Here is a 25941-nt window from a genome sequence, read left to right on the forward strand (position 1 = left end):
AGAGAAGAGAAGAAAGGTAGATGGGTGTGAACAAGCTAGCAAGCAGTGTCCCCGTGATGTGTGCTGCAGGCTCCTGCTTTGAGCTCTTGCCTTGGCTTCCCCACAGGCCCATATCAACCTTTCGACCCCGAGTTGCTCGAGGTCATGGTGTTTATCACAACAAAAGCAAAGCAAACTCAGACAGCTCAGGATTTGAATTCAACCCCAAGATTCCATGGACCAACCTCAAAAGTTGTCTCTCATTTTCACTGTGAACTCTGTCCACCTACGGAATGCTAATAGTAGTAATGAGGAGAATGATAAAATACATTAAAACAAAAATAGAGCCGGGCTGTGGTGGTGCACGCCTTTAATCCCAGCACTCAGAAGGCAGATGCAGGAGGATCTGTGTGAGTTTGAGGCCAACCTGGTCTATATAATGAGCGCCAGGACAGGCGAGAATACATATGGATCCAAACAATAAGTAAAATAAATGAGAAAAATCAAAATAGCGAAGTGGCCCAAAATGACTTTCAAAGAGATAAATCTAGGTATTTTGACTTACTGTATTCGTGCTACAGTATTAACCATTGTTTGAAATCTCGATGAAAACAAAGAGAAAAATACCCTAAAATGAATCCCTCATTTGAGTTAGCTCCGGCTCTGGGTGACTCTGTGAACTGTAACGGATGCCTCGGGAATCTCAGAAAACTTCGGGTGGGTTTCGGACTTTGTGCAGAAAACTTTATGAGTAGTTGGGTTAAACGGGGCGCACGTTGATCTCGAGGGGAAAGGATGAGTTAGCCTGATACAGGACCAATAACGGGGCCGTGCGAAAAGCACCAGCTACTTAAGACTGACTGACCGTCTGAGTTCAATTCCCCACAAGAGAGGACTGACTTCCAACCCGTTGTCGCCCGACCAATCATAATAACGACTAAAAGAATCGTTTAAAGCAGACGCCAGCTTGGAGGTTGGTGTTTCCAAGGCTGGAGAGATTGGTGCTGGGTTCACTAACCTTACTAAACCGTGGAGCGGAGGCGGGGCCTGTTACGTGATGCTCACAGGAAGAGAAAGATGGATGCCAACGGCGGGTTTTCAAAGTAGAATATGCGCCTTGCCTGCGTGCAGACACACAAGCAAAACAATTAACCCCACAGCACCCTCAAAGGGATGGAGCTGACGGTCTGACTGTCTGGGACCGCTTCTCAAAAGGAACCTGGGATTCGTGGGTTAATGTGTGGATTCTTGAAAGTTCAAACACCATCTGAATGTCTGTGTCTCATAGTTCCGGTGACTCTTCCTTGTGTTATCCCACCAAGTCCCATGAAAGCATCCTCGGAAATGAAGTTTTCCTCTCCCTAATTCTCTCTTTCCTTCCTTCTTTCCTTCTTCCACCTCTTGCCCCTCCCGGTCCCCTTTCCCCTCCCTCCCCCTCCCCTTCTCTTTCTCATCTCTCTCCTTCTCCCTCCCCTTCTCTCTCCCCCTCTCTCTCCTTCTCCCTCCCCTTCTCTCTCCCCCTCTCTCTCCTTCTCCCTCCCCTTCTCTCTCCCCCTCTCTCTCCTTCTCCCTCCCCTTCTCTCTCCCTCCCCCTTCCCCTTCCTCCCTTTCCCCCTCCCCCTCTCCTTCCCTTCCTCCCTCTCCTCCCTTTCTTCTTTCTTCACTCTTTTCAGTACTAAAGATCAAACCCAGGACCCCACACACACACCAGGAAAACTCTGCTGGAGAGTTACATCCCCAGCCTCGCTGGACAATTTCTTCTTCCTCCCAATTACAGAGACTCTGTTTGCAAACCCAGTCTTGTGCTCCCTGCAGGTACATAGTGGACATCTCATACACTCCCGTCCTTTCTGCTGAGGTGGTGTGAGGGGAGGGGGGGTCGAGGCCCTGGACCATCCCCTCCTGGCTGGGCTTCAGCTTCCTGCCTGTGACCTGCCTCTTGGGAGTGGTGGCTTTTGGTGCTCAGGGGAGGCAGTGAGGTTCTGAGGACTGCAGAGCCCAGCCAGGAGCTGACTAAGGAAACGGAGGTGAAGGCCTCTACTGTGCTGACCACCTGAGGGCTACCCTCAGCATCTGAGTATGGTAATTGAGGACTGTCCATTAGAGGTGGACTTTGTGGTAACAGAAGGGTGGGGTGATGCCCGGTAGAACTGACAGGGAGTGGTTGGCTTGTTTGAATAATATCCTGGGCTGGCAGAAAACGGAAGAAAACTGCTTCTTGGGGATAAACAGGAACCCTGCTGCTCTCCCTGGTGAGGGCGGGTATTTGGCTGGGAGACCTCATCCTTAGAAGTTCATTGGAACGGAGCATCTGAGGCAAGGCTACTCAGGCAGGCACTTCTGTTTCACCAGATGTCTTGATTCTGGGGAAATTATTTAAGCATCACATTTCACATTGTGTGGGTTAAGTAGGGAGATGATGATGATGGGGTGGGGATGATGATGGGGATGAAGATACAAAGTCCATACAGTCCTTGCTGTGACCAGGAATTCCTGGAAAGTAGCTATCTGCAAAGACTCACTAGTTGGTTAAAACTGCAGTGATGGCCTGGCATGGGGTCACACACCTTTAATCCCAGCACTCAGGAGGCAGAGGCAGGTGGAGCTCTGAGAGTTCAAGGCCAGCCTGGTCTACAGAGGGAGTTCCAGGACAGCCAGGGATACACAGAGAAACCCTGTCATGAACAAACAAATCCCAAATCAACCAACCAACCAAGAAACCTGCAATGGTGTGGAGAGGTTGGAATGTTGCAGGTCCCCAAGCTAAGAATGTCACTAGATAGCATCTGAGGTCCATAGAAAAGCTTCTGCACCATGACTATGGAAACCTATAAAAGAAGCATTTAATCAGAGACACACAGATACAGAGGATAGTAGAATCCATAACCAACATGGTGGGAGGTCCTCCCTTGATGAACTGTGATCCTCCCTTGGTGGGGTGTGGTCCTCCCTTGGTGGGTTGTAATCCTCCCTTGGTGGGCTGTGGTCCTCCCTTGGTGGGCTGTGGTCCTCCCTTGGTGGGCTGTGGTCCTCCCTTGGTGGGCTGTGATCCTCCCTTGGTGGGCTGTGGTCCTCCCTTGGTGGGCTGTGATCCTCCCTTGGTGGGCTGTGGTCCTCCCTTGGTGGGCTGTGGTCCTCCCTTGGCAGGCTGTGGTCCTCCCTTCTCTTCCAGAGTTGATGAAGGGAGCAGGGTAGACAAACGGTTTGAACAACTGGTGAGCACAATGAAGATGACAGATTATCTCCAGGTTCGGCTTCAGAGAGGCAGCTCAGCTTTGCTCAGGAGAACAATGCTTATATATAAAACTTTGGGGAGGGCGGAGGAATTTCCGGGGAGGGCAAACGTCACTGGGTTAAGGTGAAGGTGCTGAGATAACTCATCAATATGGGGAGGGATTCCAGGAATCTCAGGTACTTGCTGAATGGGTTTCTTATCAGGAGAAAGGGAGTTGGGACCTGTAATTTCTCTAAGGGCTACATGATGTTCCTCAGATCCTGGGTGTCCAGGATCCTGAAGGTAGAGAAGAGGAAGCCCTGGTGACTAAGGGAATCTGCCATTTTGCACCAAGCTCAGGGCTTTCTGGTAATGTCAGACTCTGGCAGGGCTTCCTGCCAGTGGAAACATGGCAGGAGACAGGCAGGTAGGCAGCAGACAGGAGGGCAGGCGAGGCCCTGCAACAGTAGCTGAGAAACTACATATGATCTGTAGATAGGAGGCAGAGAACTAACTGGGAATGGTGTGGGCTTCTGAAACCTCAAAGCCACCCCTAGTGACACACCTCCTCCAACAAGGCCACACCTCCTAATCCTTCCCAAACAGTTACACCAACTGGGGACCAAGCATTCAAACACATGAGCCTGTGGGAGCCATTCTCATTCAAACTACCACACCGACCAGACTCGGTACTGTATTCCAAACTTGCCTTGATTTACAATGTTCTTTGTTCTGTAAAACTGTCGAACTGATTCCATATTGAAACATGGAATTTGGGAAAACCTAAATCTGGGTTCCTGGACCATGGTCATTCAAATGGCTCCAGAACAGACTCTCTTATTCCCTTTAAGGTGAGAGGTGTGTTTTGTCTGACTTTGCTGCTATTAAATGAGACGTCTCAGGGCACTGCAAACATAGCACAGAGATCTGTTAAGCTCCGGAACTGTAATTCCTTCTCTGTGTCACTTCAGGGACAGGCTTGTGAAAGAGAATGATTTACTGAACCCTTGTGGTAAACGCGCTGATGGCCGTAGTGAAGAAGTAATGCAGGGAGGGAACTCTCATGACAACGCGGTGATGACACAGCTTCTGGGGGTGAGAGAGTGCTTAGCCTATGCCTCAGTTAGGGTTTTACTGCTGTGAACAGACACCATGACCAACGCAACTCTTATAGGAACAACATTTCATTGGGGCTGGCTAACAGGTTCAGGGGTTCAGTCCAGTATCATCAAGGCAGGAGCATGGCAGCATCCAGGCAGGAATGGTGCAGGAGGAACTGAAAGTTCTGCATCCTCATCTGAAGGCTGCTAGTGGAAGACTGGTTTCCAGGCAGCTAGGATGAGGGTCTTAAGCCCACCCCCTCAGTGACACGCCCACACCAACAAGGCCACACCTACTTCGACAAAGCCACACCCACTCCAACAAGGCCACACCTACTCCAACAAGGCCACACCTACTTCAACAAGGCCACACCCACTCCAACAAGGCCACACCTACTTCAACAAGGCCACACCTACTTCAACAAGGCCACACCTACTTCAACAAGACCACACTTCCGAAGAGTGCCACTCCCTGTGCCAAGCAAATGTAAACCATCACAGCCTGAGAGGGCTTTCAGAAGGCTGTGCCTGGTTGCCCACAGTGGGGAATGAGGGAAGAATCCGGAGTCTTGGGTTTATATGACACAAAATATCTCCTTCGTGTAAGTTTCTTTTAAAAAAATCTGTGCTTAAAATGGAGACCAGTGAGGATTTGAGTGGCGGTTTGTACGGTTGTCCCAGGACACATCCTTCAGTGACCTCATGAGCACTGGCCTGGTGGCAGTCACCTTTAATCCCAGGACTCAAAAAGCAGAGGCAGGAGGATGTCTGTGATTTTGAGACCAGGCTGGTCTACATAGTGAGTTCTGAGCCAGCCAGTGCTACATAGTGAGACCCCGTCTTAAAAAACTATATAATCGGGGCTGGGGATTTAGCTCAGTGGTAGAGCGCTTACCTAGGAAGCGCAAGGCCCTGGGTTCGGTCCCCAGCTCCGAAAAAAAAAGAACCAAAAAAAAAAAAAAAAACCTATATAATCCCCCCAACTAGCCCTACTGGTCTGGCAGAGCTAGGGCATTGTATTCAGGAACACAGAACAAAGCAGGAAGTGGGGACCTATGGTCCTGGCTTATTTGGAGACAGAGAGTGGAGGATCCCTTGTACCAGAGAGTTTCAGGGAAGCCGGCTTCATCTTTAAAAAGAATAAAGAACAACAGCGAGGCTTTAAGAAATAGGACAGGAAAGGGTACTGTGTCAGAACAGAAGAAAACGGAGCTCAGAGGGAACCTGACGGTGGCGTATGCCTCGAATGCTAACACTCAGGAGGCCGAGGCTCTGGCACAGCACGTCTGTGGCTATCCTGGGTTAGATGGCAAGATCTTGTCTCTTAAAACAAAGCACACATGAAGGAGGAAACGGTACAGAAAAGGCTTCCCTGGAAACCCAGACATCCTGGAGCAAGGACCCAGCAGATGGTGAGCTGTGGCTGTGGTTTCCTGGAGAGACGGACAGAAGATAGAAACCGAAGGTGGTGGGTGTTCCGGGAGACAGTCTGGTGAGCGATAGAAGCTGAGCGCTCGTCTGGATTGTGCTCATTATACCGTCCATATTTATTTTTACATTTTTTACATTTTAGGGTTTTTGTCACTGTTGTTATTGTTAGTTTTGTTTGTTTTTCGAAAAAGTCTCGCCTGGGTTGGGGATTTAGCTCAGTGGTAGAGCGCTTGCCTAGCAAGCGCAAGGCCCTGGGTTCGGTCCTCAGCTCTAAAAAAAAAAAAAAAAAAAAAAAAAAGGAAAAAGTCTCACCATGACACTCTGACTGTCCTGGACTTTCTATGTAGACCAGGCTAGCCTTGAACTCACAGAGCTCCGCCTGCCTTTGCTTTCTGAGTGATAGGGTTAAAGGCATATACCACCACACCAAACATTTAAAATTTTTAAATTAGGTGTGCAAACACACGCACGCAGGCACGCACGTACGCACACACGCGCCAGGGTATTACCTGAGAATTGAACTCAGGTCATCAGGCATGGCGGCAAGCACCGCTATCTGGTGAGGTATCTCATTAGCCATAGGAGGTTCCTCAGAGCAATGAAAACACTGGCTCAGTACTAGACTGGACAGGATACTGAGAGTCTGTGCGTAGGTAAGAAACACGAGCCTGGACATCTGCTCCATCACAGCGTTCCTTCCTGTTTACCAGAGCAAAAGCCAGAAGAATTTGGGAAAGTAGTACTTACTTATTTTCAAACTTGTCCAGCATCCTATTCCAAATTTCGCTACTGTCCCGGGTGTCGCTGTCATTGCTGGGAGAGGTCAACACACTCTGGAGCCCCGTGTGGTTGTTAACCCCGGTACAGTTTATTCCCACTTCCTTAGAAAGAAGCAGCTTGTCTACAGCTGACGTAGTGCTGTCTCCGTGAGTCTGCGCCTGTAGCCAGAGGCAGGTGTCAATCACACGCCGGCTGACCTCAAGGTCAATGAACGGAACACCCGCTGCTCCAGAAATGTTTCAGAAAAGAATTAGCAGCAAGGAACCCGGGCCATGTGCAAGCAGCCATCTCGTGCCGGCTTCGTGATGGCTTCAGACTGTGATCGTGACACAACCTAGAATCACTTGGGAAGAGAGTCTCAATGAGAGATGGTCTCCATTAAGGAAGGCTTGTGGCCATGTCTTAATTAAGTTAGCCATTGTGGCAAGACAGAAGAATTCCTCCATGCCTTCTACACCAGCACCTGCTTCTAGGTTCCTGACTTGTGCTCCTGCCCTGGCTTCCCTGTAAACTGTAATAAACCCTTTCCTCCCTGTGGTGGTTTGAATGAAAAATGGCCCCCATAGGCTCACAGGGAGGTGCTTTATTAGGCAGTGTGGCTGGCCTTGTTGGAGTGGGTGTGGCCTTGTTGGAGTGGGTGTGGCCTTGTTGAAGGAAGGCGAGCTTTGGGCTTTCTTTTATTCTTTTTTTTTTTTTCCTTTTTTTTTTTCCGGAGCTGGGGACCAAACTCAGGGCCTTGCGCTTGCTAGGCAAGCGCTCTACCACTGAGCTAAATCCCCAACCCCGAGCTTTGGGCTTTCAAAGCCCAAGTCAGACCCAGTGTCACACTATCTTCCCGCTGTCTGGGGATCCAATTTTAGAACTCTCAGCTCCCTCTCCGGCACTATGTCTGCCTGCACGCCATCATGCTTCCCACCGTGATGATGATGAACTGAACGACTAAAACTGTAAGCCAGCCCCAATGGCGTACCCACAAGCCAGCGTTATGGAGGCATCTCCTTATTGAGGCTTCAGAGAACTGGATATTGTATCAAGTTGGCAAAGAAACAGGTAAAATCCTCAACAGGCCACAATCGGCCACAACCAGCCCCAACCAGCCCCAGCCCCACCAGGGCAGTCACGGTGTGAGGTGAGCTTCTGTGCCAGGTCTCTGCCACTGTGACTTGCTCCCAGGTTTCTTTTGGTCAATGTTTTCTTTCTTTCTTTCTTTCTTTCTTTCTTTCTTTCTTTCTTTCTTTCTTTTTTTTTTCCCGGAGCTGGGGACCGAACCCAGGGCCTTGTGCTTGCTAGGCAAGTGCTCTACCACTGAGCTAAATCCCCAACCTCTTAGTCAATATTTTATTCAGCAAAAAGTAGACTAGAATAGGGTCTCTCGGTGAAACCTGAGAGTCCAGCTCAAGTGCCGCCCAGAATCTGCCTTCCTGTGTTTTTGTGGGTGCTGGGGAAGTGAACCTGGGTTCTCCTGTTCGCACATGCCCTTTTCCCATTAGGTAATTTCCCAAGGTACGGCTGTTTCTTGCCTGGTTTGGTAACACCCAACTTCCCCTCCCAGTCCCAGTAGCTCCACCCCGGAAATTCAGCATCCCTCAGCCCCGCCCACATCTCAGTATGTGGTCTTTTCATTAAATGTTTTTGTCCCTCAGATAAGTAACTAAATCTATCATCATTATCATGTTGTTTGTTTGTTTGTTTGTTTGTTTATTATTACAGAGTTTCTCTGTGTAACCCAGGCTGTCCTGAACTTGCTCTGTAGACCAAGCTGGCTTGGAACTCTAGACCAGGCTAGCCTCAAACTTAGGGATTCCTTAAGGGCGTGCACCACCACCACCTAGTGTGAATGTATTATTTTTTTAAAGTATTTGATCGATTACTTGTGGAATAAAACTATTCGATAAACATTGTATACTTCAATGTATAATACAGTGGGCTTTCACAAATGTCCACACTCACGTGATCATCATGGTTCTCCGGAGAAAAGACATACTTCAGACTTGTGTTCCTCTCCCTCTGGGCAACTTTGGCATGGCTGGTAGTTTGGAGGCTTTCCTAGGGAGACAGGAACAGATGTCTATTCACCCCCGATAGGACACTATTGACAGATTAAAGAAAAAAGCTCTGCCCAAGACTAGCTTGGTGAGCTGGGTGAGCTTATCTGGCTTACTCTCTGGAGCATGTATAACCCAAGCACCATGAAAGGCCCACCCCCTCTTGAATGACAACCCCCAGGCCCCTGCTCAACCTGTAGGCAGCTCCACCGAAAAGTCGTCTCTCCCTTAGCACCTGCTTGCTGCTTATAGAACCGTGGGGCAGGACCCCGGAACTTTTGTAGGTTTTCCCAGTTTGTTTAAGTTCCTGAAGCTGGGGCTTCTTCCTAAGTCCTTAAATCTTAGAATTCTTCCTCCCTCTGGAGGTGGAGGATCCATTGCAGGAAGTAGCTATTCAATGCAACAGGCCATCTCATCTCTGATTTCTTTTCCTTTATAAAAAATGTACATATGTATGTGTGTATACGTATGTATGTATGTGTGTATGTATGTGTGTGTATGTATGTGTGTATGTATGTGTGTGTATGTATGTGTGTATATGTATGTATGTGTGTATGTGTGTATGTATGTATGTATGTATATGTGTATGTATGTATGTGTGTATGTATGTGTGTATGTGTGTATGCATGTGTGTGTGTATGTATGTATGTATGTATGTATGTATGTATGTTTTGAGACAGGGTCCCACTATGTAGCCACGGCTGTCCTGGAGCTCACCAGGCTGGCTTTGAACCCCCAAGAGCTCCTCCTGTCTCTGCCTCCCAAATGCCCAGATTAAAGGTGAGCTACACCATAACCTGGCTGGCCTTCTTTCTTTTTCACTTTTTGAATCAAATTTCATATCAATGGATCATATGGAGGAACTCCTTTGTATTTGGCTTTTCTCGGTATTTGGTTTTATTTATTTATTTTGGTGTGTGTGCCCTTTTTAACATTGATTTATTTGTGGACTTGTGGATATGTTTGTCCCAATTTGAATGTGGAAGTTAGAGATCACCCAAGGGGGTTTGTTCTCTCCTTCCACCACACAGACTGCAGATTCAATCAGGTCAGCAGCTTCGAGGTAAGAGCCTTCTGCGTTTGGGACTTCTTGCTAGCCTGTTTTTATGATATATTTTGTAGGCCCAGGGTGCACTTGATATAGCTAAGAATGACCTTCAACTTCTGAGCCTTGAGTCTCCTGCCTCTGCATCTGAGGTGCTGGGATTGAAGGCATGCACCCACACCCTGCAGACCGCATTAGAGTTGAACCTGGGGTTTCATGCATGCTGGGCAAGCATCCGGTGTCTTAGCATTGCGCTTTGATCTCTTTGCAGCTGGTATTCTGTTCCATTTGAACACATCATCACCATGTGTCAGGCTGTTCATCCACTGGCGACGTCCAAGCTGCTCCTGATTGGCGCAAATGAGGGAACTACGAGCTGTCCCGAACAAATCTTTCTATGGATGTCCGTTTCCGTTTCTTCTGGATAGACGCCGCAGCACTTTCTGGGACAGGAGGCAAAGATACACTCACGGGAGACAGCTGGACAGTTTTCCCCAGTGCTTGCACAAATTATACCTCTAGAACATACCATTTCCCTGGAGGAGGACAGGCCAAGACAGACCCGAGCAAAGATAATGTTTAAAATGCCATCAGGGTTAGGTAGTGAGTTTCAAAATGACTTCTATGATGTTAGCAGGCATTGCCCTTGGATGGGGCTCTGGGCGTCGCCTGCAGGCAACTTTCAATGTCTCCTCTAGCCCAGACATGTGAAATCTCACCCCCTGGGTTGTCTTGTTAACTGCTAAACAGAAAGTAGCTAGGTGAATTCATTTATACTTACATGGGAATGGTTGTCAGCCCTCCCTCCGGTAACGCCCTCAAACACCTATGTTTTAAGTGGGGAACTTAACCACCTGAAGGAATTAATCAGTGTAGGAGACTTGCTGTCTCTTTAGTGTAATCTGAAAGTTATGTGGGGGTTAGCAAGATGGTTTGGGTTGATAAAGGCACTTGCCTTCTAATCTTATGACCCGAGTTACATACACACATGCATGCACGCACGAGACATATGTTGAAGCCCTGGGCTAAGCAGCTCTTTCTCTATCTGTGGGGGTATAGGTGGGAGGGATGTGAGTTTGAGGTCAACCTGGACTAACTAGTGAGTTCCAGACTAGCTTTGACTCGTGCAAACAATGTGAGCTGAAAAGCGATGTCTGTTTTAAGCCAATGTAGTTCAAATCCCAGCCCACACTGCAAAAAAGAAGCAAATTCTTCCCATGTCTGTGTCCTAGCTCACTAACTGCAGACAGTTTCTCATGGTTTAGCACCAAACTCTTGTTCACCCTTTAGCATTTGGCTTGCCTAAACAGGACTTTTCAGAAGGACAAACCATGGCATCGTTATTGTCTAGGTCCCGGGCAGCCATAGTATAGACACATAATGCCATTTTTTTTTTTTACTGTGTACATTAATATGGAGGGGACTTATAAACTGTACAGAGCCATTGGTGTTCTGATCTTAACAATGCTATTATTCTTTATTGATTGAGTGATTGAGACAGGGTCTTGCTATGTAGCCCATGCTGGCCTGGAACTGGCAGCAATCCTCCTGCCTCGGTCTCAGAATGTCAGGATTACAGAGACATTGGCCACCCAGCCAGGAGAGAGAGCTGGGTTTATGTGCTCTCCAGCGAGCACATACTTAAGAGTTGTGACTTCTCGGGGTTGGGGATTTAGCTCAGTGGTAGAGCCCTTGCCTAGGAAGCGCAAGGCCCTGGGTTCGGTCCCCAGCTCCGGAAAAAAAAAAAAGAGTGTGACTTCAGGTCACCTGCCCTCCATACCTAGGAATTCCGTGCGCTCTGGAGGTCACCTCACCAAGATCTAGGTGGTAACGATGTTCAGGAACGCTAGGGTGATGTAGGAAATACCTTTGAAGGAAATACTTAAATGAGATGCGCTCCCTTTACCTCTGCCACACCTCCTGGTGTGGTGTCCCCAGTGTGGAATAGGACTCAGGCTCCGCGCCTGCCAGGCAAGCCTTCTGCCAACTGAGCCACATCCCCAGCCCCAAGATGGCCTTTTCCTAATGGGATGTAGGAGCTCGCTGTCCTGAGGACCGAGGCTAGCAAATCAGCAGCTTCCCTTCTTCATTTAAAAAACGGTTCGTTTAAAGAAGGGTCTGTCTATAAGCCTGCGCGCCCAGTCAACCCTGCGTAGCGACCGTCCTCCCCTCGGGGATACCCACTGCCGGCCCTCAGGGCCCCGGGCGCAGCCCCTTTTGGCACCGGGACTCCCAGGTGCCCGGCGCGAAGGCGGAGCCGGACTGCAGCCGCCTGGGTGGCGCCACCGAGACCCCCGGGAGTTCCCGGGTCCCAGCGCTCCCGCTGTGACTCCCGCAGCATCCCCGGCCGCGACACCAGCATCCCCCGGACCTCTCCGGCCGCGCGCAACCCGCGGACGTCACCACCATGAGCGCGGGGCCGCAATGGCCGGCGCCCCGCAGCCTGCCTGCGCTCTGCGCCGCGCTGCTCCTGCTGGCTCTGCAGCCGCCTCCTGTGCGAGCCGAGGGTGAGTGTCCGCAGGCGGGAGGCCAATGGGGTTGGAGATGCCGTCCGGAACTGGCCACCCTGCACCCCAGCATCACCGACCCCTGCGCCCCGGCATCACTAGCCCTTCTCCGCGCTCCCCACCGCCTCTTGCCCAGAGAGAGAGCTCTGGAGTCACGTCTAGGCTGCCCTCGAACTTCCTCTGCTGGGATCGCTTTTTCATCCCCCCCACCTCGCCCCCGTTTCTCAACGTCTATTAAGTGGGTGCCCTTCCCTGGGTCTGAGGTTAGAAAATCTTCAGTTGTCTTGATCCTGAATGGGGATCGACGCCCAGGCAAACGGGGAAGCAGAGTGTCCCGGGTAGAGGACACCGCTCCAGCTGAGGCACTTGGGGTGTTGGGGGACATAGGACAGGATTTAAAAAACAAACAGCAGGGCGAGAGCTGAACCGCCAGGTGGGGATGGATGCCTTGGGACAGGAGATGGAAAGCCAGGTAGCGGCCAGATGACGTTGACACATTTTGTCTTATTGAACCCGAATTCAGCTTAAAATTCTGTTAAACATTTAGTATTTATTCCGTGCGTGTTTTACTTTGTTTTTAAAATCCAAATTCAGTCTTAATTTTACAAATGGGGGGGGGGCGTGTTTACTCGCATGCTAGCCATAGTATGAGTGTGGAAGTCAGAGGACAACTCCGATTCACTCCTTGCCGATGCACTGCACTGTGGGTCCCTGGGGGTGGAGTTCGTGTCATCGGGCTTGGCAGCAAGCGCCCCTACCACTGAGCCATCTCGCTGGCCCTTGAATTCAGCTTTTGATACCGTCCTTAAACTAGTGGGATTAGAGCCCTGTGTCAATACAATTTCCGTTTGAAAAGCTAATTCAGCTGTGTTTAGCTGTCGAAAACAAAACCCCTCTCTGAACAGGAGCTGGAGGATGTGAAGGGAGCCTGCTGTCTTCAGCTTCGGAGGGTTTCTAGAAAGTCCTCCCTTAGGACAACATCGACCAATGGGGGAGAAAAGCCCTCGACTGACTCAGGAAGCTTTGCATAGGTTAAAATATAGTTATTTTAATCCTGTACAGCATAAGGTAGGAAGCGGAAGATCAGGGAAAGAAACCCCTGGTACTTGAGAAAATGGTGAGGGGACACTGTCTCCCTCCACAGACACTACACGTGCTGGGTGTGCAGTACTGTGCTCTAAAGAAAAGCCTGGGCGCCCTGTCCATGTCTGTACAAGCGTTAGAGAAAACATTCTTAACTCTAAAGGTTGTTAATGACTACTAATTAATTATCAATTAATTTATGTGGCGTGCTGTAGAAATATCCAGCCACTGAGCCCCAGCCCCAGCCCCGATTTTTTTAATATAAAAAAAATTAAATTTAAATAGACCTTTTTAGAAATCTAGACATGCCTCATAAAATTACCGTTTAAAAATGTAGAACTGCGGTTTTATTTTGTTGTACAATGTTTGCACATCTAATTCCAGAACATTCCATTACTGCCACACAGAACGTCTTTGCAGTATGTTCATTGGTAATGCTTTGGGATTGCTGGCCCGGTGTTGGGTTATGAAAATTCGGATGATTTTTAAGAACGCATGTAGAATGGGTTAGGGCGGAGGGGGGGCGTTAGTACTAACTTTTGAACAATGTCTACTTTTGTTCCAACTTTAATTCCCTCAACCAACATCTCTTTCCATGATGTTTTATCGAGTTTCACCCCATTATGAACGCTTAAGTAGAATGCCACATGGATCAAGACCAAAGTTTTGTGCCCATCAGGCTCGGGGAGGGACATAGAAAACAGGAGCCGGGATTGCCATCGAGCAGGGGAAACTGAGGAGCCCTACATGTGTGTTTGTCCTTGCTGGAAACGCTTTCTGTCCCCCCCGCCCCCCCCTCCCCACCTTCCTTTTTCCTCTCTCCACTTGGCCTATGGAGAATTGTGAGCAAACTTCATTTTAAGAAGACTCGGCTTGCTAAGCCCTCCATTGTGTAGAGGAGCCATGAAGAATGCTAAAGCATATTGTGAACAGATCCCTCCCTGGGTCTGTGCTTACCAGCCTGCCACATGCCTTGTCTATGCCGGGAGGAGGGGGACTGACTGTTTAGCCGAATCGTTACTATAGATACTTAAAGAAATTTGGACAAAAAAAAATGGTCTCTTTAAAAATTAAAGTTTAGGGGGTTGGGGATTTAGCTCAGCGGTAGAGCCCCTAGCAAGCGCAAGGCCCTGGGTTTGGTCCCCAGCTCCGGAAAAAAAAAAAAAAAAAGAAAGAAAGGTGCTCGCTTCGGCAGCACATATACTAAAATTGGAACGATACAGAGAAGATTAGCATGGCCCCTGCGCAAGAAAGAAAGAAAGAAAAAAATTAAAGTTTAGGGGCTGGAGAGATGGCTCAGCGGTTTAGAGCACTGACTGCTCTCCCAGAGGTCCTGAGTTCAAATCCCAGCAATCACATGGTAGCTCATGACCATCTGTAATGGGATCTGATGCCCTCTTCTGGTGTGTGTGAAGACAGCGACAGTGTACTCACATACATAAGAGAGAAAGAGAGAGAGAGAGAGAGAGAGAGAGAGAGAGAGAGAGAGAGAGAGAGAGACGGACGGACAGACAGACAGACAGAAAGTGCATATGCATATATGCACCTGGCAGAGAGCAACTTCAGCTGTTGTCCTCAGGTGCTGCCTTGAGACACAGGTCTCTCACAGGCTTGAAACTCCTCAGGTAGGCCAGGCTGACTGGCCAGTGAGCCCATAATCTACCTGTTTCCACCCCTTCAAGGCTGGAATTACAAGACAACAGCACTCCTGGCTTTATTTTTATGTGGTTTCTACAGATCAGGCTTGGGGCCCTTAAGCCCCCAAGACAAACACTTAACCAACCAGTCTATCTCCCTACCCCACTTCCATGTTTGTTTATTTGTTGTTTATAGTAGATAGAACCAGTGGGACTCAGTGTCCTGCTCTTCTCCCAGAGAGACGGGAAGATAAGACAGGAGGATGATTTGAGCTCATGGGTTTGGAGTCCTCTTGGGCAACAGGTCCCAGGGCTGGTGTGCACAGTGTCTGCAGACAAGCACCGAGCTCCCTTCACAGTGCCTCAGACCTCACCTATCACTCTCATCCTACATAGGGAAGCTCTTCGTGCTGGACTCTCAGAATGGCTCTCAGGGTCTGGACCTGGAGACGGCTCGACAGTCCTGCAAGAGCAGGGGTGCCCACCTGGTGTCTGCTGGAGAGCTGAAGAGGGTGGTTCAGGACTGTGCCTCCGCGGTGTGCACGACAGGCTGGCTGGCTGATGGTACCCTCGGGTAAGTCCGCAACCACCTCAGCTACCCTGCCTCGATGTGTATGGGGGCTTGCAGGGACAGCAGGACAGGCTATGTGAAGTAGACTGTGGTTTCTAGCATGTTCAGTTTATTACTTATTTGTGTGTATGTGTGCATGTGCATATCAGCTTTTGGATGCCTCCCCCTAAACCAACAGCCCCCAACACACACACACACACACACACACACACACACACACACACACACGGAAATCAGAGGACAGCCTTTCTTTTCTTTCTTTTTTACCTTTCTTTTTTGTTGTTTTGATTTTGCTTTTTTTTTTTTTTCTTTTTTTTTTTTTTTTTTCGGAGCTGGGGACCGAACCCAGGGCCTTGCGCTTGGTAGGCAAGCGCTCTACCACTGAGCTAAATCCCCAACCCTTTTTTTTTGTTTTTTTTTTTTTTCTTTTTTTCTTTTTTTTGATTTTGCTTTTTAAGACAGGATTTCTCCGTGTAACCCTGGCTGTCCTGTAACTCATTCTGTAGACCAGGCTGGCCTCAAACTCTACCTGACTCGGTCTCCCAACTGCTGGGACTAAAGGCATTCGCCACCACTGTCCAGCTCAGAGAACAACTTTTCAAAGTCAGTTCTTCAGCCTTGTCAGACCAGAGTCTCTCTTGTTTCTGCTTCTCTGTTCTTCAGGCTAGCTGACCATTCAGCTTCCGGTCAGTTCTTGGGTCTCTGCTCCCACCTTGCCCAGCCCTTCCAGCATGTTCTGGCTTCTGGAGTCCTTTCTTTGTCGCTTTATAATTACTGAGAGGTAACTAGAGTTTGAATCTGAAACGTCCCCCCACGAGCCCTCGTTCTGAGTGCTCGTCCCCAGACTGGAGACACTATTTGTAGGGAAGATCGTGTGGAATGTGTACGATGTGGGGTCAAGCTGATCAAGTGGGTCACTGGGGGCCTGGTCTTTGAGTTTAGTCGCACAGCCCGATTCCTGTCACTTCCTGTATCCCGGCCTTCAGTCACATGATCAGTCAGCCTCTGGCACCAAGACTAGGTGGTTCCTGCCTCCATACTTCTCCAGCTGTATGGACTGAAGTCTCGGGAACCATGGGCCCAAATGAACTCCCTTAGTTGTCTCGCTTGGGTGTTTTGTCTACAGCTGTGCAAAAGTCAGAGATACAGATGAGATGGCTACCTGCTGAGGGAGTCTAGGGCTTCACATAGGGCCCTTGCCTAACCAGTCCTAGGCAACATTCAATGTTAACTGCCAGAAATGGGCGAAAAGACCCAGCTGCCTCCGGCCCCCAGTTGTTGTGTTTTCCTCAGCCTACGAATCATCCCAGCTCAGGGTCTAGATCAGTGGTTCTCAACCTCTAGGTCTTGACCCCTGTGAAAGGGCCATTAGACCAGCGTAAGAGCATCGGAAAACACATTTACACTACAATTCATAATAGTAGCAAAAATTACAGTTATGAAGTAGCAATGAAAATAATTTTATGGTTGGGGGTCACCACAACACGGAGAACTATATTAAAGGGTTGCAGCATCAGGAAGGTTGAGAACCACTGATGTAGATGGTCATCCCCACACTGTGCTGAGTTCCTGATCCGTGGAATGCTTTAGGGAAGTTAAGTCTTGGGATTAGCTGGAGTGAATGTCCCAACAATGTTTGCATCTTTAGACTTCAAAGATGATCTCCGGGTGTCAGGAAGAATCCATAAAATTTTACTTATAAGGAGAACGATTCTACTCCAGGCCTTGATTTATTTCAACAAACAGTTTTTGTTAGCATAGCATTCCTCACACAACATAAAAGAACTAGTCACACTAGGACACTAATAATAAGTAAGATTCAGGAGACACAACCGCTAAAAGAAATTCCGTATATCAGCATGGGTTGATAGTAACTTTAAAGATTTATTTATTTATTTTATGTCTATGAGCACACTGTAGCTGTCTTCCGACACACCAGAAGAGAGCATTGGATTCCATTACAGATGGTTGTGAGCCACCATGTGGTTGCTGGGAATTGAACTCAGGACCTCTGGAAGAGCAGTCAGTGCTCTAACCACTGAGCCATCTCTCCAGCCCCGATAGTAACTTTAAGATGACAATCCCTGGGTCTGGAGAAATGGCACAGCCATTAAAAACACTGGCTTCTTCTATAGACTACCTGGGTTTGATTCCCAGCATGCACATAGCAGGTCACAGCCATCTGTAACTTCAGTTCCAGGGGGTCCAATGTCCTCTTCTGACCTCCTTTGGCACCAGGCTCACGTTTCTGAGGAGTTTAAGGAAACCTTATGGATGTCCAGCTTTGCTGGTATCTAAGTTGATAAAACTGTCTTTATTCCATCCTGCCTCTTTTGCCAAAGATCAATAGGCTGAAGGCGTGGGGATCTAGTTCTGAGCTCTCTTTTCCGTCCCACCAATCAATCCTATTGGCCCACAAGCACCGCTCTCTCCTGCCTACTGTACCTCACAGTCCTGAAACCCAGCCACAGCGGACCCTGACTTTGTTGTTCACTATGGAGCTGGCTGCTCTGAGTCCTTCAGTTACATCGTCTTAGCTATTGACCGGATCCGTAAGACCACACTGGTTATTTTGATTACGGTATTGTGTCAAAAGAAATCAGCTTGGAAAGACCCAACCTGTTGACAAAATCAAGTCTCACTGTTTACATAGAATATTTTCCCTATATCTCCTCAACGCCTTGCAGTTTGCCTCATGCTTAGCATTAGTTTTAGATTTATACTTAAGTGTTTCATTTTGGGGGTGCTACTGTAAATGCTGTGTTTCGAGTTCCGAGTCCCACTGTCCATTGCTGTCACCTAGGAAAGTGTAACTCTGTGTTCTGGTTTCATTTCTGTGGCTGTGGTAAAATATCCTGACAAAAAGCAATTTAGGGGGCACAGGTCGGCTCAGCTGACAGCTCCAGGCTACAGTCTGCCGTGACATTGTCCACTGCAGTTCAGACGTGCTCTTTGGCGAGCATTGCCTTCTCTTGCTCAGACGTGGGCTTCTTGACAGTATGGAGTGGTCCCCTCAAGAGGCGCATGGTGAATGTTGCTTCTTTTGAGGTCAGGTATAGGAAGATGGCAGTGAGGCCATTTACAGAGATTTCAAAGCCCTGACCCCCAACCAGAAGGCCACCGCCTCAAGAATGCCACTGTGCCTACGAAGTATCTCAGTGAAGAAGCCATCGGGCTGGGACATCCAGCCTGGAAAAGTCAGGCATTTTTCTGGGGAAGACGCCCAGGGCAACTCCGTGTAAATGAAGCCTTTGATTCTCAGGAGTCGGGCAATGTGGGGATTTTGTGGCTTCACTTCTCCTGGAGTTACAGGACAGAGTGAGCTGCCATGCACAGTGGGTGCCGGGAAATAAACTGCTAACCCTTCTCTCCAGCCCAAATGTGAAACCTTTTCAAAACTCAAGTGAGGGGTTGGGGATTTAGCTCAGTGGTAGAGCGCTTGCCTAGGAAGCGCAAGGCCCTGGGTTCGGTCCCCAGCTCCGGAAAAAAAAAGAACCAAAAAAAAAAAAAAAAAAAAAAAAAAACTCAAGTGAGGCCCAGAGAAAAGGCTCATCAGGTAACAGTGCTTACTGCCAAGCCTGAGTACCAGGAACCTGCTGGTAGCAGGTGAGACCTGATCTATCTGCCCTCTGATCTTCATACACACATGCAGTAATAACATAGAACGTAAAGCTAAACTCGAGTGGTTCCTCTAAAGAGTTTCTCCATAGTAGAGAGGAAAAAAAAAGAGATCGTGGAAGGGATCAAAAGGTGTTGCCTCTGGGAGCAGAACTGATGCTTTGAGTCAACCCCAGCATCAGGCATCTTCCAAAACATGACCTCTGTCTGTGGAGAACGATTCTTTTTGGATGCTTTTGTCCAAAGGTCACGCACAAATCACCCAAATTATCTGCTAACTCACCTGATAGAAGAAAATCATTCTTTTCAACCCAAAGACACTCTCCTAACCCAGGCTCCTCCTTTGTTTCAGGACAACGGTGTGCAGCAAAGGGAGCGGTGAACAGCCAGTCTTGAGGGCTATAGACGTGACAATTGACAGCCACCCAGTTCCCGGTGCCAAGTACAATGCTCTTTGTATTAAGGACGAAGGTCAGTGTCTGTGAGGGTCTTGGAGGCTATGGGTGGGAGCTGCTATCATGGGTGGGCTGACTAGACAAACACAGGGCAGATCGAGGGGCCACCTCAGTGGCTAAGATCACTTACTGTTCTTCCAAAGGACCTTTGGTCCCCCCGCACCCATGTTGGGCAGCTGACAACCTCCTGTAAACTTTTCTGGATTTTGTGGACACTAGCATTCACATGTGCGCACACACACACACACACACACACACACACACACACACAATTTTAAAAATAAAATAGGTAGGCAGGATGATGGTGGCGCACACCTTTAATCCCAGCACCCAGGAGGCAGAGGGAGGCAGATCTCTGTGAGTTTGAGGCTAGCCTGGTCTACAGAGTGAGTTCCAGGATAGCCAAGGTTACACAGAAAAACCTATCTTGAAAAAAATAAATAAATAAAATAATTAAATGATAGTGGTCAATCATTGGCCAAGGAATGTGTCAGGAAATGTGACTCCTGGATTTTTGTTTGTATGGGTGCGATACTACCGTCCCACAAAGAGGTGAAGGTGCCCATCAGGAACCCTGTTCCTGGAAAGGGCCAGGTTTCTAGGGAATGAGAACAGAGCCCTGGGTATGTCTAGTACAGATCCTGATGGTCTTCTGTCTCTCTTCCTAGTAAGGGCAATACCTTAACATAATCCCTTTTCTGACCTGGAGAATTGGCTCAGAGGTTAAGAGCACTTGTTACACTTGCAGAGGACTCAGTACCCACATGACAAGTTACATACATGCATACATACATACATACATACATGCATACCTGCAGGCAAAGTACTCAAACACATAAAATAACTAAATAAATCTTTTTTTTTTTTGGTTCTTTTTTTCGGAGCTGGGGACCGAACCCAGGGCCTTGCGCTTCCTAGGCAAGCGCTCTACCACTGAGCTAAATCCCCAACCCCTAAATAATTTTTTTAAGATTTGTTTTTCTCATTTTTATTTTTATGTGCAGTGGTGTTTGCCCAAATGTATGCCTATGTGGGGATGTCAGATTCTCTGGAACAGGAGTTACAGACAATTGAGAGCTGCCACGTGGGTGCTGGGAATTGAACCCAGATCCTCTGTAAAAGCAGCCAGTGCTGGGGGCTGGAGAGATGGCTCAGTGGTTAAGAGCACCGACTGCTCTTCCTGAGGTCCTGAGTTCAAATCCCAGCAACTACATGGTGGCTCACAACCATCTGTAATGGGATCTGATGCCCTCTTCTGGTATGTCTGAAGGCAGCTACAGTGTACTCATACAATAAAATATAATCTTAAAAAAATAAATTTATAAAAAAAAAAGAGCAGCCAGTGCTCTTAACTGCTGAGTCATCTCTCCAGCCCCATAAGTAAATCTTCAAAAATCCATTTTCTGAGAAAAAGAAATGTATGGAATGCAGGAAAGTGCCTGAGGGGGAGAAAAATTCAACTTCCTATTGGAAAACTCAGCCCAGTGGTGCAGAGAAAGCCAGTAGGAAGTTTCTCCAGGGCTGAGGCGAGAAGGGCTTCATTGTCAGAGACACGTGCTGCCGAGTGGGGCTGTTCGTGTGATGAAGAAAAATGCCAGGCTAACTAGCGGGTCTCAGAAACAAGTTTTGCCTGGGAAGTGTTAGAAATACTGGTACGGGGGCGCTCACCCTGAAGGATTTAATCTGAATGTTCTGGACATGGAGGGTGTTTGTTCTTTTGAGACAGGGTCCCATGTAGTACAGGCTAGACTAGAAACCACCATGTAGCTAAGAATGGCATCTGATCCTCCTGCCTCTACTTCCTGAGTGCCACTGTGTGTGTGTGTGTGTGTGTGTGTGTGAGAGAGAGAGAGAGAAAGAGAGAGAGAGAGAGAGAGAGAGAGAGAGAGAGGAAAGCTCATGCAATTCAGAGTTCTCCTCTTCCACCACATGGCTTACCAGCAAGTGCTCTTACCCACTGAGCCATCTCCCCAGCCCCAGATTTCTCTCAACATTAAAAACATCAGACCACACTGTTAAAAAGCACAATGCTTGGGCCGCCTGTCTCTGTATGCAGCAAATCGCTGTGTTCGGGGAAGACGTCATTAGAATTGGTAAACGTGAGCACCGTCATGTGTACTGGTAGATGATGGCCGCACAGTCACCAGTGACCAGCCTGTCTCGCAGTGAGAGCTCTCTTTCTAGGAAATGCTTTCCATTTGCTGGGTTCTATGAAAGGCCATCAGAACCATCTCTCCATCAGTCCAATCAAAGAACCAAGAGATGTGACCTTGATTTTACAAACATCTAGAGAGAGCAAGATCTGTCTGTCTCTATCTATCTATCTATCTATCTATCTATCTATCTATCTATCTATCTATCTATCTATCATCTGTCAGCCCTATATACAAATTCAAATGGCCCTTTGGATCCCAGACATTGGCAGTGTTGACCCCCTGAGGGAAACAGAACAGAGCCTTGTTCCTCTAGTGATCTCAAGGAATCAGGTCCTCTGTAGCTTTTATGACGTTAAGTGCCACTCCGGAGTGGAGTGACTTAAAATGACAGCTTGGTAGCCCTACAATTTTTGTGGCTCCTGTGCTAATCCTAACTAGACTCATTTAAAAGTCAATGGCCCGATTGTGGTTTGGAGGTAGCCTTGGTCCTGGGGAGCTCAAGAGCTGCCATCCTAGCTATAATGGTGAGATTCGGGTTCAAAGGAAAACCGACCATGGAGGGAGTAAGGCCAGCAGTGACAGAGTGGACACCTGGCATCCTCCTTTGGCCTCCACAAAAGTGTGTGCAGGCATGCAAACATGTGCACACAGATACACAGAGACACACACAGATACCCACACACAGCACTACACACACATCACAAATGCAAATGCATAGACACTACATATGCATATACAGTAGACATTCAGATGTCCCATTTACACACACAGTACAGACACTACGCACAGATATATATGACACATATAGACATCCTGTCACACACAGACACTATACACACATCTGCACACACATACCTACACAAGCAGCACCATACACACACACACACACACACATCACATCACACAGACACCCGGCATCCCCACATACATCACACACAGACAAAACACACGCACACGCCCCACTCAAATAAAGTAAGATAAAATAAATTAAAATGCAGAGAATTGGAAAAACAGAGGCAGCCTAAGCAGCTGTCATAGATTCAAATAGGATAAGAGAATTGGTAATGAAATGGAATCTGGGATTGTATCCTGGACTAGAAATAAAGCAACCATATTCGATGCTACTTGAATATGGATATGCTACTGTGACTGGAACAACATGGCATCAATGTCCCAATGCCCTGATTTTGATAAGTACTGCTGCTGTGGCAGGGGTCATCCTTGCTCATAGGAAATGCATGGCAAAGTCTCTTAGGGGTGAAGGGCCCCACATCTACAGCCTCCTATCAAAGGGAGCAGAGGAGAATTTACAAATGGTTGTGTGTGTCCTCCCATGCAGTGAGTTTCTCCTAGTGAGACGTGGAGAGATGTAAAGACACATTTCACCTCTGAGAAGACCCCAGTGCCAGGACCAGAAATGACTCCACTTAAGTCAAGCCTAGTGGTCAGTTTATAGGGGTCACTCTCAGGTGCCTGAATGACAGGGTAGAAACACTGCCCCACCCCCAACCTGAGTTTCTGCTGGGTAAAGCTGCCATCTCCCATTGTAACCTGTCTACGTCCGGCGGTCCTTCTGTCCTGCCTTAGAAGGACTGTGTAAGCCATTCCTCACAGCCCTTGGGGCTTGATGGTGGAGGGGCTGCTCTTCCCTCATGGGGACTTGATGGATTACAGAGCTGATGAGAGGCATAGGTTACTAAAGGAAGGACTGCCTCCTTGGCCAAAGCAAGCACTGGCAGGGCAAGGTGTTCCTACGTACTTTCGAGTGTTGCTCAGTGAGCTCTCCTGAGGTTTCTTAGTACGTGCAGCGTTAATAAGGCTCGCAGAGGTGAAGTTGGAGGTGGTAGGCCTGGCTCAGAGGATCTGAGGTTCCTACTTGACATAGGTGAGGCTCAACTGGGTGCCCCAGCAGCATACCCTCTTTCTACCCTCTCTCTGGGTGGCCTGTCATGGCGGAGTCACTATGGTGATGCTCCACTCTGGCAAGACCAGGAGAATGAAGAGTGCTAACTTCAAAACTGGCAGACAGGCATCTGCTAAAAGTGTGCGGACGGAAGATGGGGCCTGGCTCGCATGCGCACAGCCCCTCCCACACTTCTTTAAAGCAGAGTTCATCACGTGATGTAGATGTGGCTCGCTCCTTCCGGTGTTCTTGTTTCAGACAGTGAATTTCCAGTCCTGTGGTGATCTCACTTAGACTAATACGTGCAGTTATTTTTAACTGACGGGATGCTGATGAAATATGCCTCTTCCCTTTGGGTCATCCCGTTCCCATCCTCCCTCCCGCGATGTCGTTCTCATGTCCTCCCTCCCCCCCCCCCACGCCTCACCTCTGCTTTGGGAGCAGCTCCGTTGGGTTGACCAGCTGGAGGTTGGGTTGCTCCAGCTTCCCTTCCACCCTGTCTCCCGCACTCCAAGCCAACACTCTGCTGCTGTTTTCTGGCCCTGAGACCGAGCTGGCCTCACCTCCCTTTCTTACAGCCATTGTCACCCCATGCATGACAGTCACCTTTACTTCCCCTAAAGACAGGGAAGGACAGTTCTGTTATGCCTTCAAGAAGAGCTGGATTTGGGCTGGGGATTTAGCTCAGTGGTAGAGCGCTTACCTAGGAAGCGCAAGGCCCTGGGTTCGGTCCCCAGCTCCGAAAAAAAGAACCAAAAAAAAAAAAAAAAAAAAGAAGAGCTGGATTTGGTGTTGGGGATCTGGCTCAGTGGTAAAGTGCTTACCTAGCAAGAGCAAGGCCCTGGGTTCGATCCGCAGCTCCGAAAAAAAGAATAGAAAAAAAAAAAAAAAAAGAGCTGGATTCTCACTGTCCCCGAGATAAGACAGATGGGAATTTTTGAAGGGGACCAATTCTTAGGTCTGCCTGGGGGAGCCCCCTGCCTCAGAATTGGCTTTGGGAAATTTTCCCAACTGAGCCATCTCTCTAGCCCCTCCTCAGCCTATCTTTTAACCTCTATCTACCTGGGCGTAGAGTCTGGGTATAGAGGGTGGTCAGGACCGTTCTCCTTCAAGATTTTGAGTGTTTGGCGTTCAAGTTTAGGCTCAAATAGAGTCAGTGGCTCCATGTCCCAGAAGCAAATGAAATACAGTTGAGTCTTCCCAACTCTTCCCCTTTACCAAGTCAAGGGCTCTCTGTGCACTGTTTCCTTGACTCTTGTGGATTTTCTAGTCTTCTGACTTTTGTGGATGGCGCAGTGGTCCTCAACCACCTAATGCTGTGACCCTTTAATACCTCGTGTTGTGGTGACCGCTGACGGTAAAAAGGTTTTTGTTGCTACTTCGTAACTGTAATTTTGCTACTGTTGTGAACTGTAGTGTAAACGACTGCACTTTCTGATGGTCTTAGGCCCGCGAAAGGGTCATTCATCTCTCAAGGGGTCATGACCCACAGCTTGAGAACCACTGGTTTAGAAGTCTCCAAGCTGGGTAGCCATGTTGAGCAGCAGCAAGGAAGATCTTGGTGCATTTGAGAATTGTCCCCAGCAGGAGGGACAGTTATCTGCAGGGGAAGAAAATTGTATTGGATTTTAAGGAGGAGGTGGGAAGCCATCGCTGGGCTCTTGTTTAGAATGTAAATTTTGAGCATCTTATGGTTGTTCTAATCTCTGGAGGTAGACTGGAGGTGAGCACAAGCCCCTGAGCTTGCTCCCCACACGGAGACCCACGTCTATGGCAAAAGACAAGTCCACACTAAACTTCAGTCATTCTGAGGGTAAAGGATCTAAATTCAACACTGTATGGAGAGCAGACTCACGGGCCCTCTGCATCCAATCCCTGGTTTCAAATCCTGGGTCTGTACTTCTCTGCTTTGAGAAGAATGTTAGAATTCCTGGTGCAGAGTTAGCCACAGATAGATGAGCTAAACAAGTCGATCACTGAGGCAGGGACAAACTCAGGTTCAAGTGTGAAATGTGACCGTGAGTCCTGTCTAGCTCAAAAAGAGCTCTACAAGAATGGAGTAACAGTCGTCTGGTTTCTTCACTGTAACCCTACGTGATCTTTAACGAATACATTGCCCATGATTTTCTTACAGAGCATTGAGCAGGGTTAAGAACACACAGATTATATCTGCATGCAACAAGCCCATAGTCAAGTAACTCCCTGCCTAGATGTTAGACTAAGAGAGCTGGGTGCTTAGCTCAGTGTTAGGATGCTTGCTTCACCTGTGTGAGGCCCTGGGTTCGGCGTTCTGTAACTCAGACAGACAGACAGATGAAATAGAAACAAACCGAGAAGCCAAGAGTAACATAGGTCCTGGACTTTTCTATTGAGATGAAGGGCTCTGTCTACAGCCATACCACCTTGAATGCACCCAA

The 25941-nt window shown here is 48.3% G+C and overlaps 1 protein-coding gene and 1 pseudogene across 2 annotated transcripts in view; both read left to right on the forward strand.

Annotated features, from left to right (window-relative positions):
• Positions 1-11305: 11305 nt before the first annotated feature.
• Susd5 (sushi domain containing 5) overlaps positions 11306-25941 on the forward strand; it is a 39360-nt gene continuing 24724 nt past the window's right edge. The window contains exons 1-3 of one of the 2 annotated variants that reach the window (XM_008766656.4): positions 11306-12101; positions 15218-15395; positions 19363-19481. In XM_008766656.4, the coding sequence (XP_008764878.1) occupies positions 12002-12101; positions 15218-15395; positions 19363-19481 (397 nt within the window). In that variant the 5' untranslated portion in view covers positions 11306-12001. The remainder of the gene's footprint in view (positions 12102-15217; positions 15396-19362; positions 19482-25941) is intronic. The other variant, NM_001399281.1, reaches the window with a different exon arrangement.
• On the forward strand, positions 14364-14463 carry LOC120094403 (U6 spliceosomal RNA; annotated as a pseudogene).

The sequence above is a fragment of the Rattus norvegicus genome, chromosome 8 (genome assembly GCF_036323735.1).
Source record: "Rattus norvegicus strain BN/NHsdMcwi chromosome 8, GRCr8, whole genome shotgun sequence".
Classification (NCBI taxonomy): domain Eukaryota; kingdom Metazoa; phylum Chordata; class Mammalia; order Rodentia; family Muridae; genus Rattus; species Rattus norvegicus.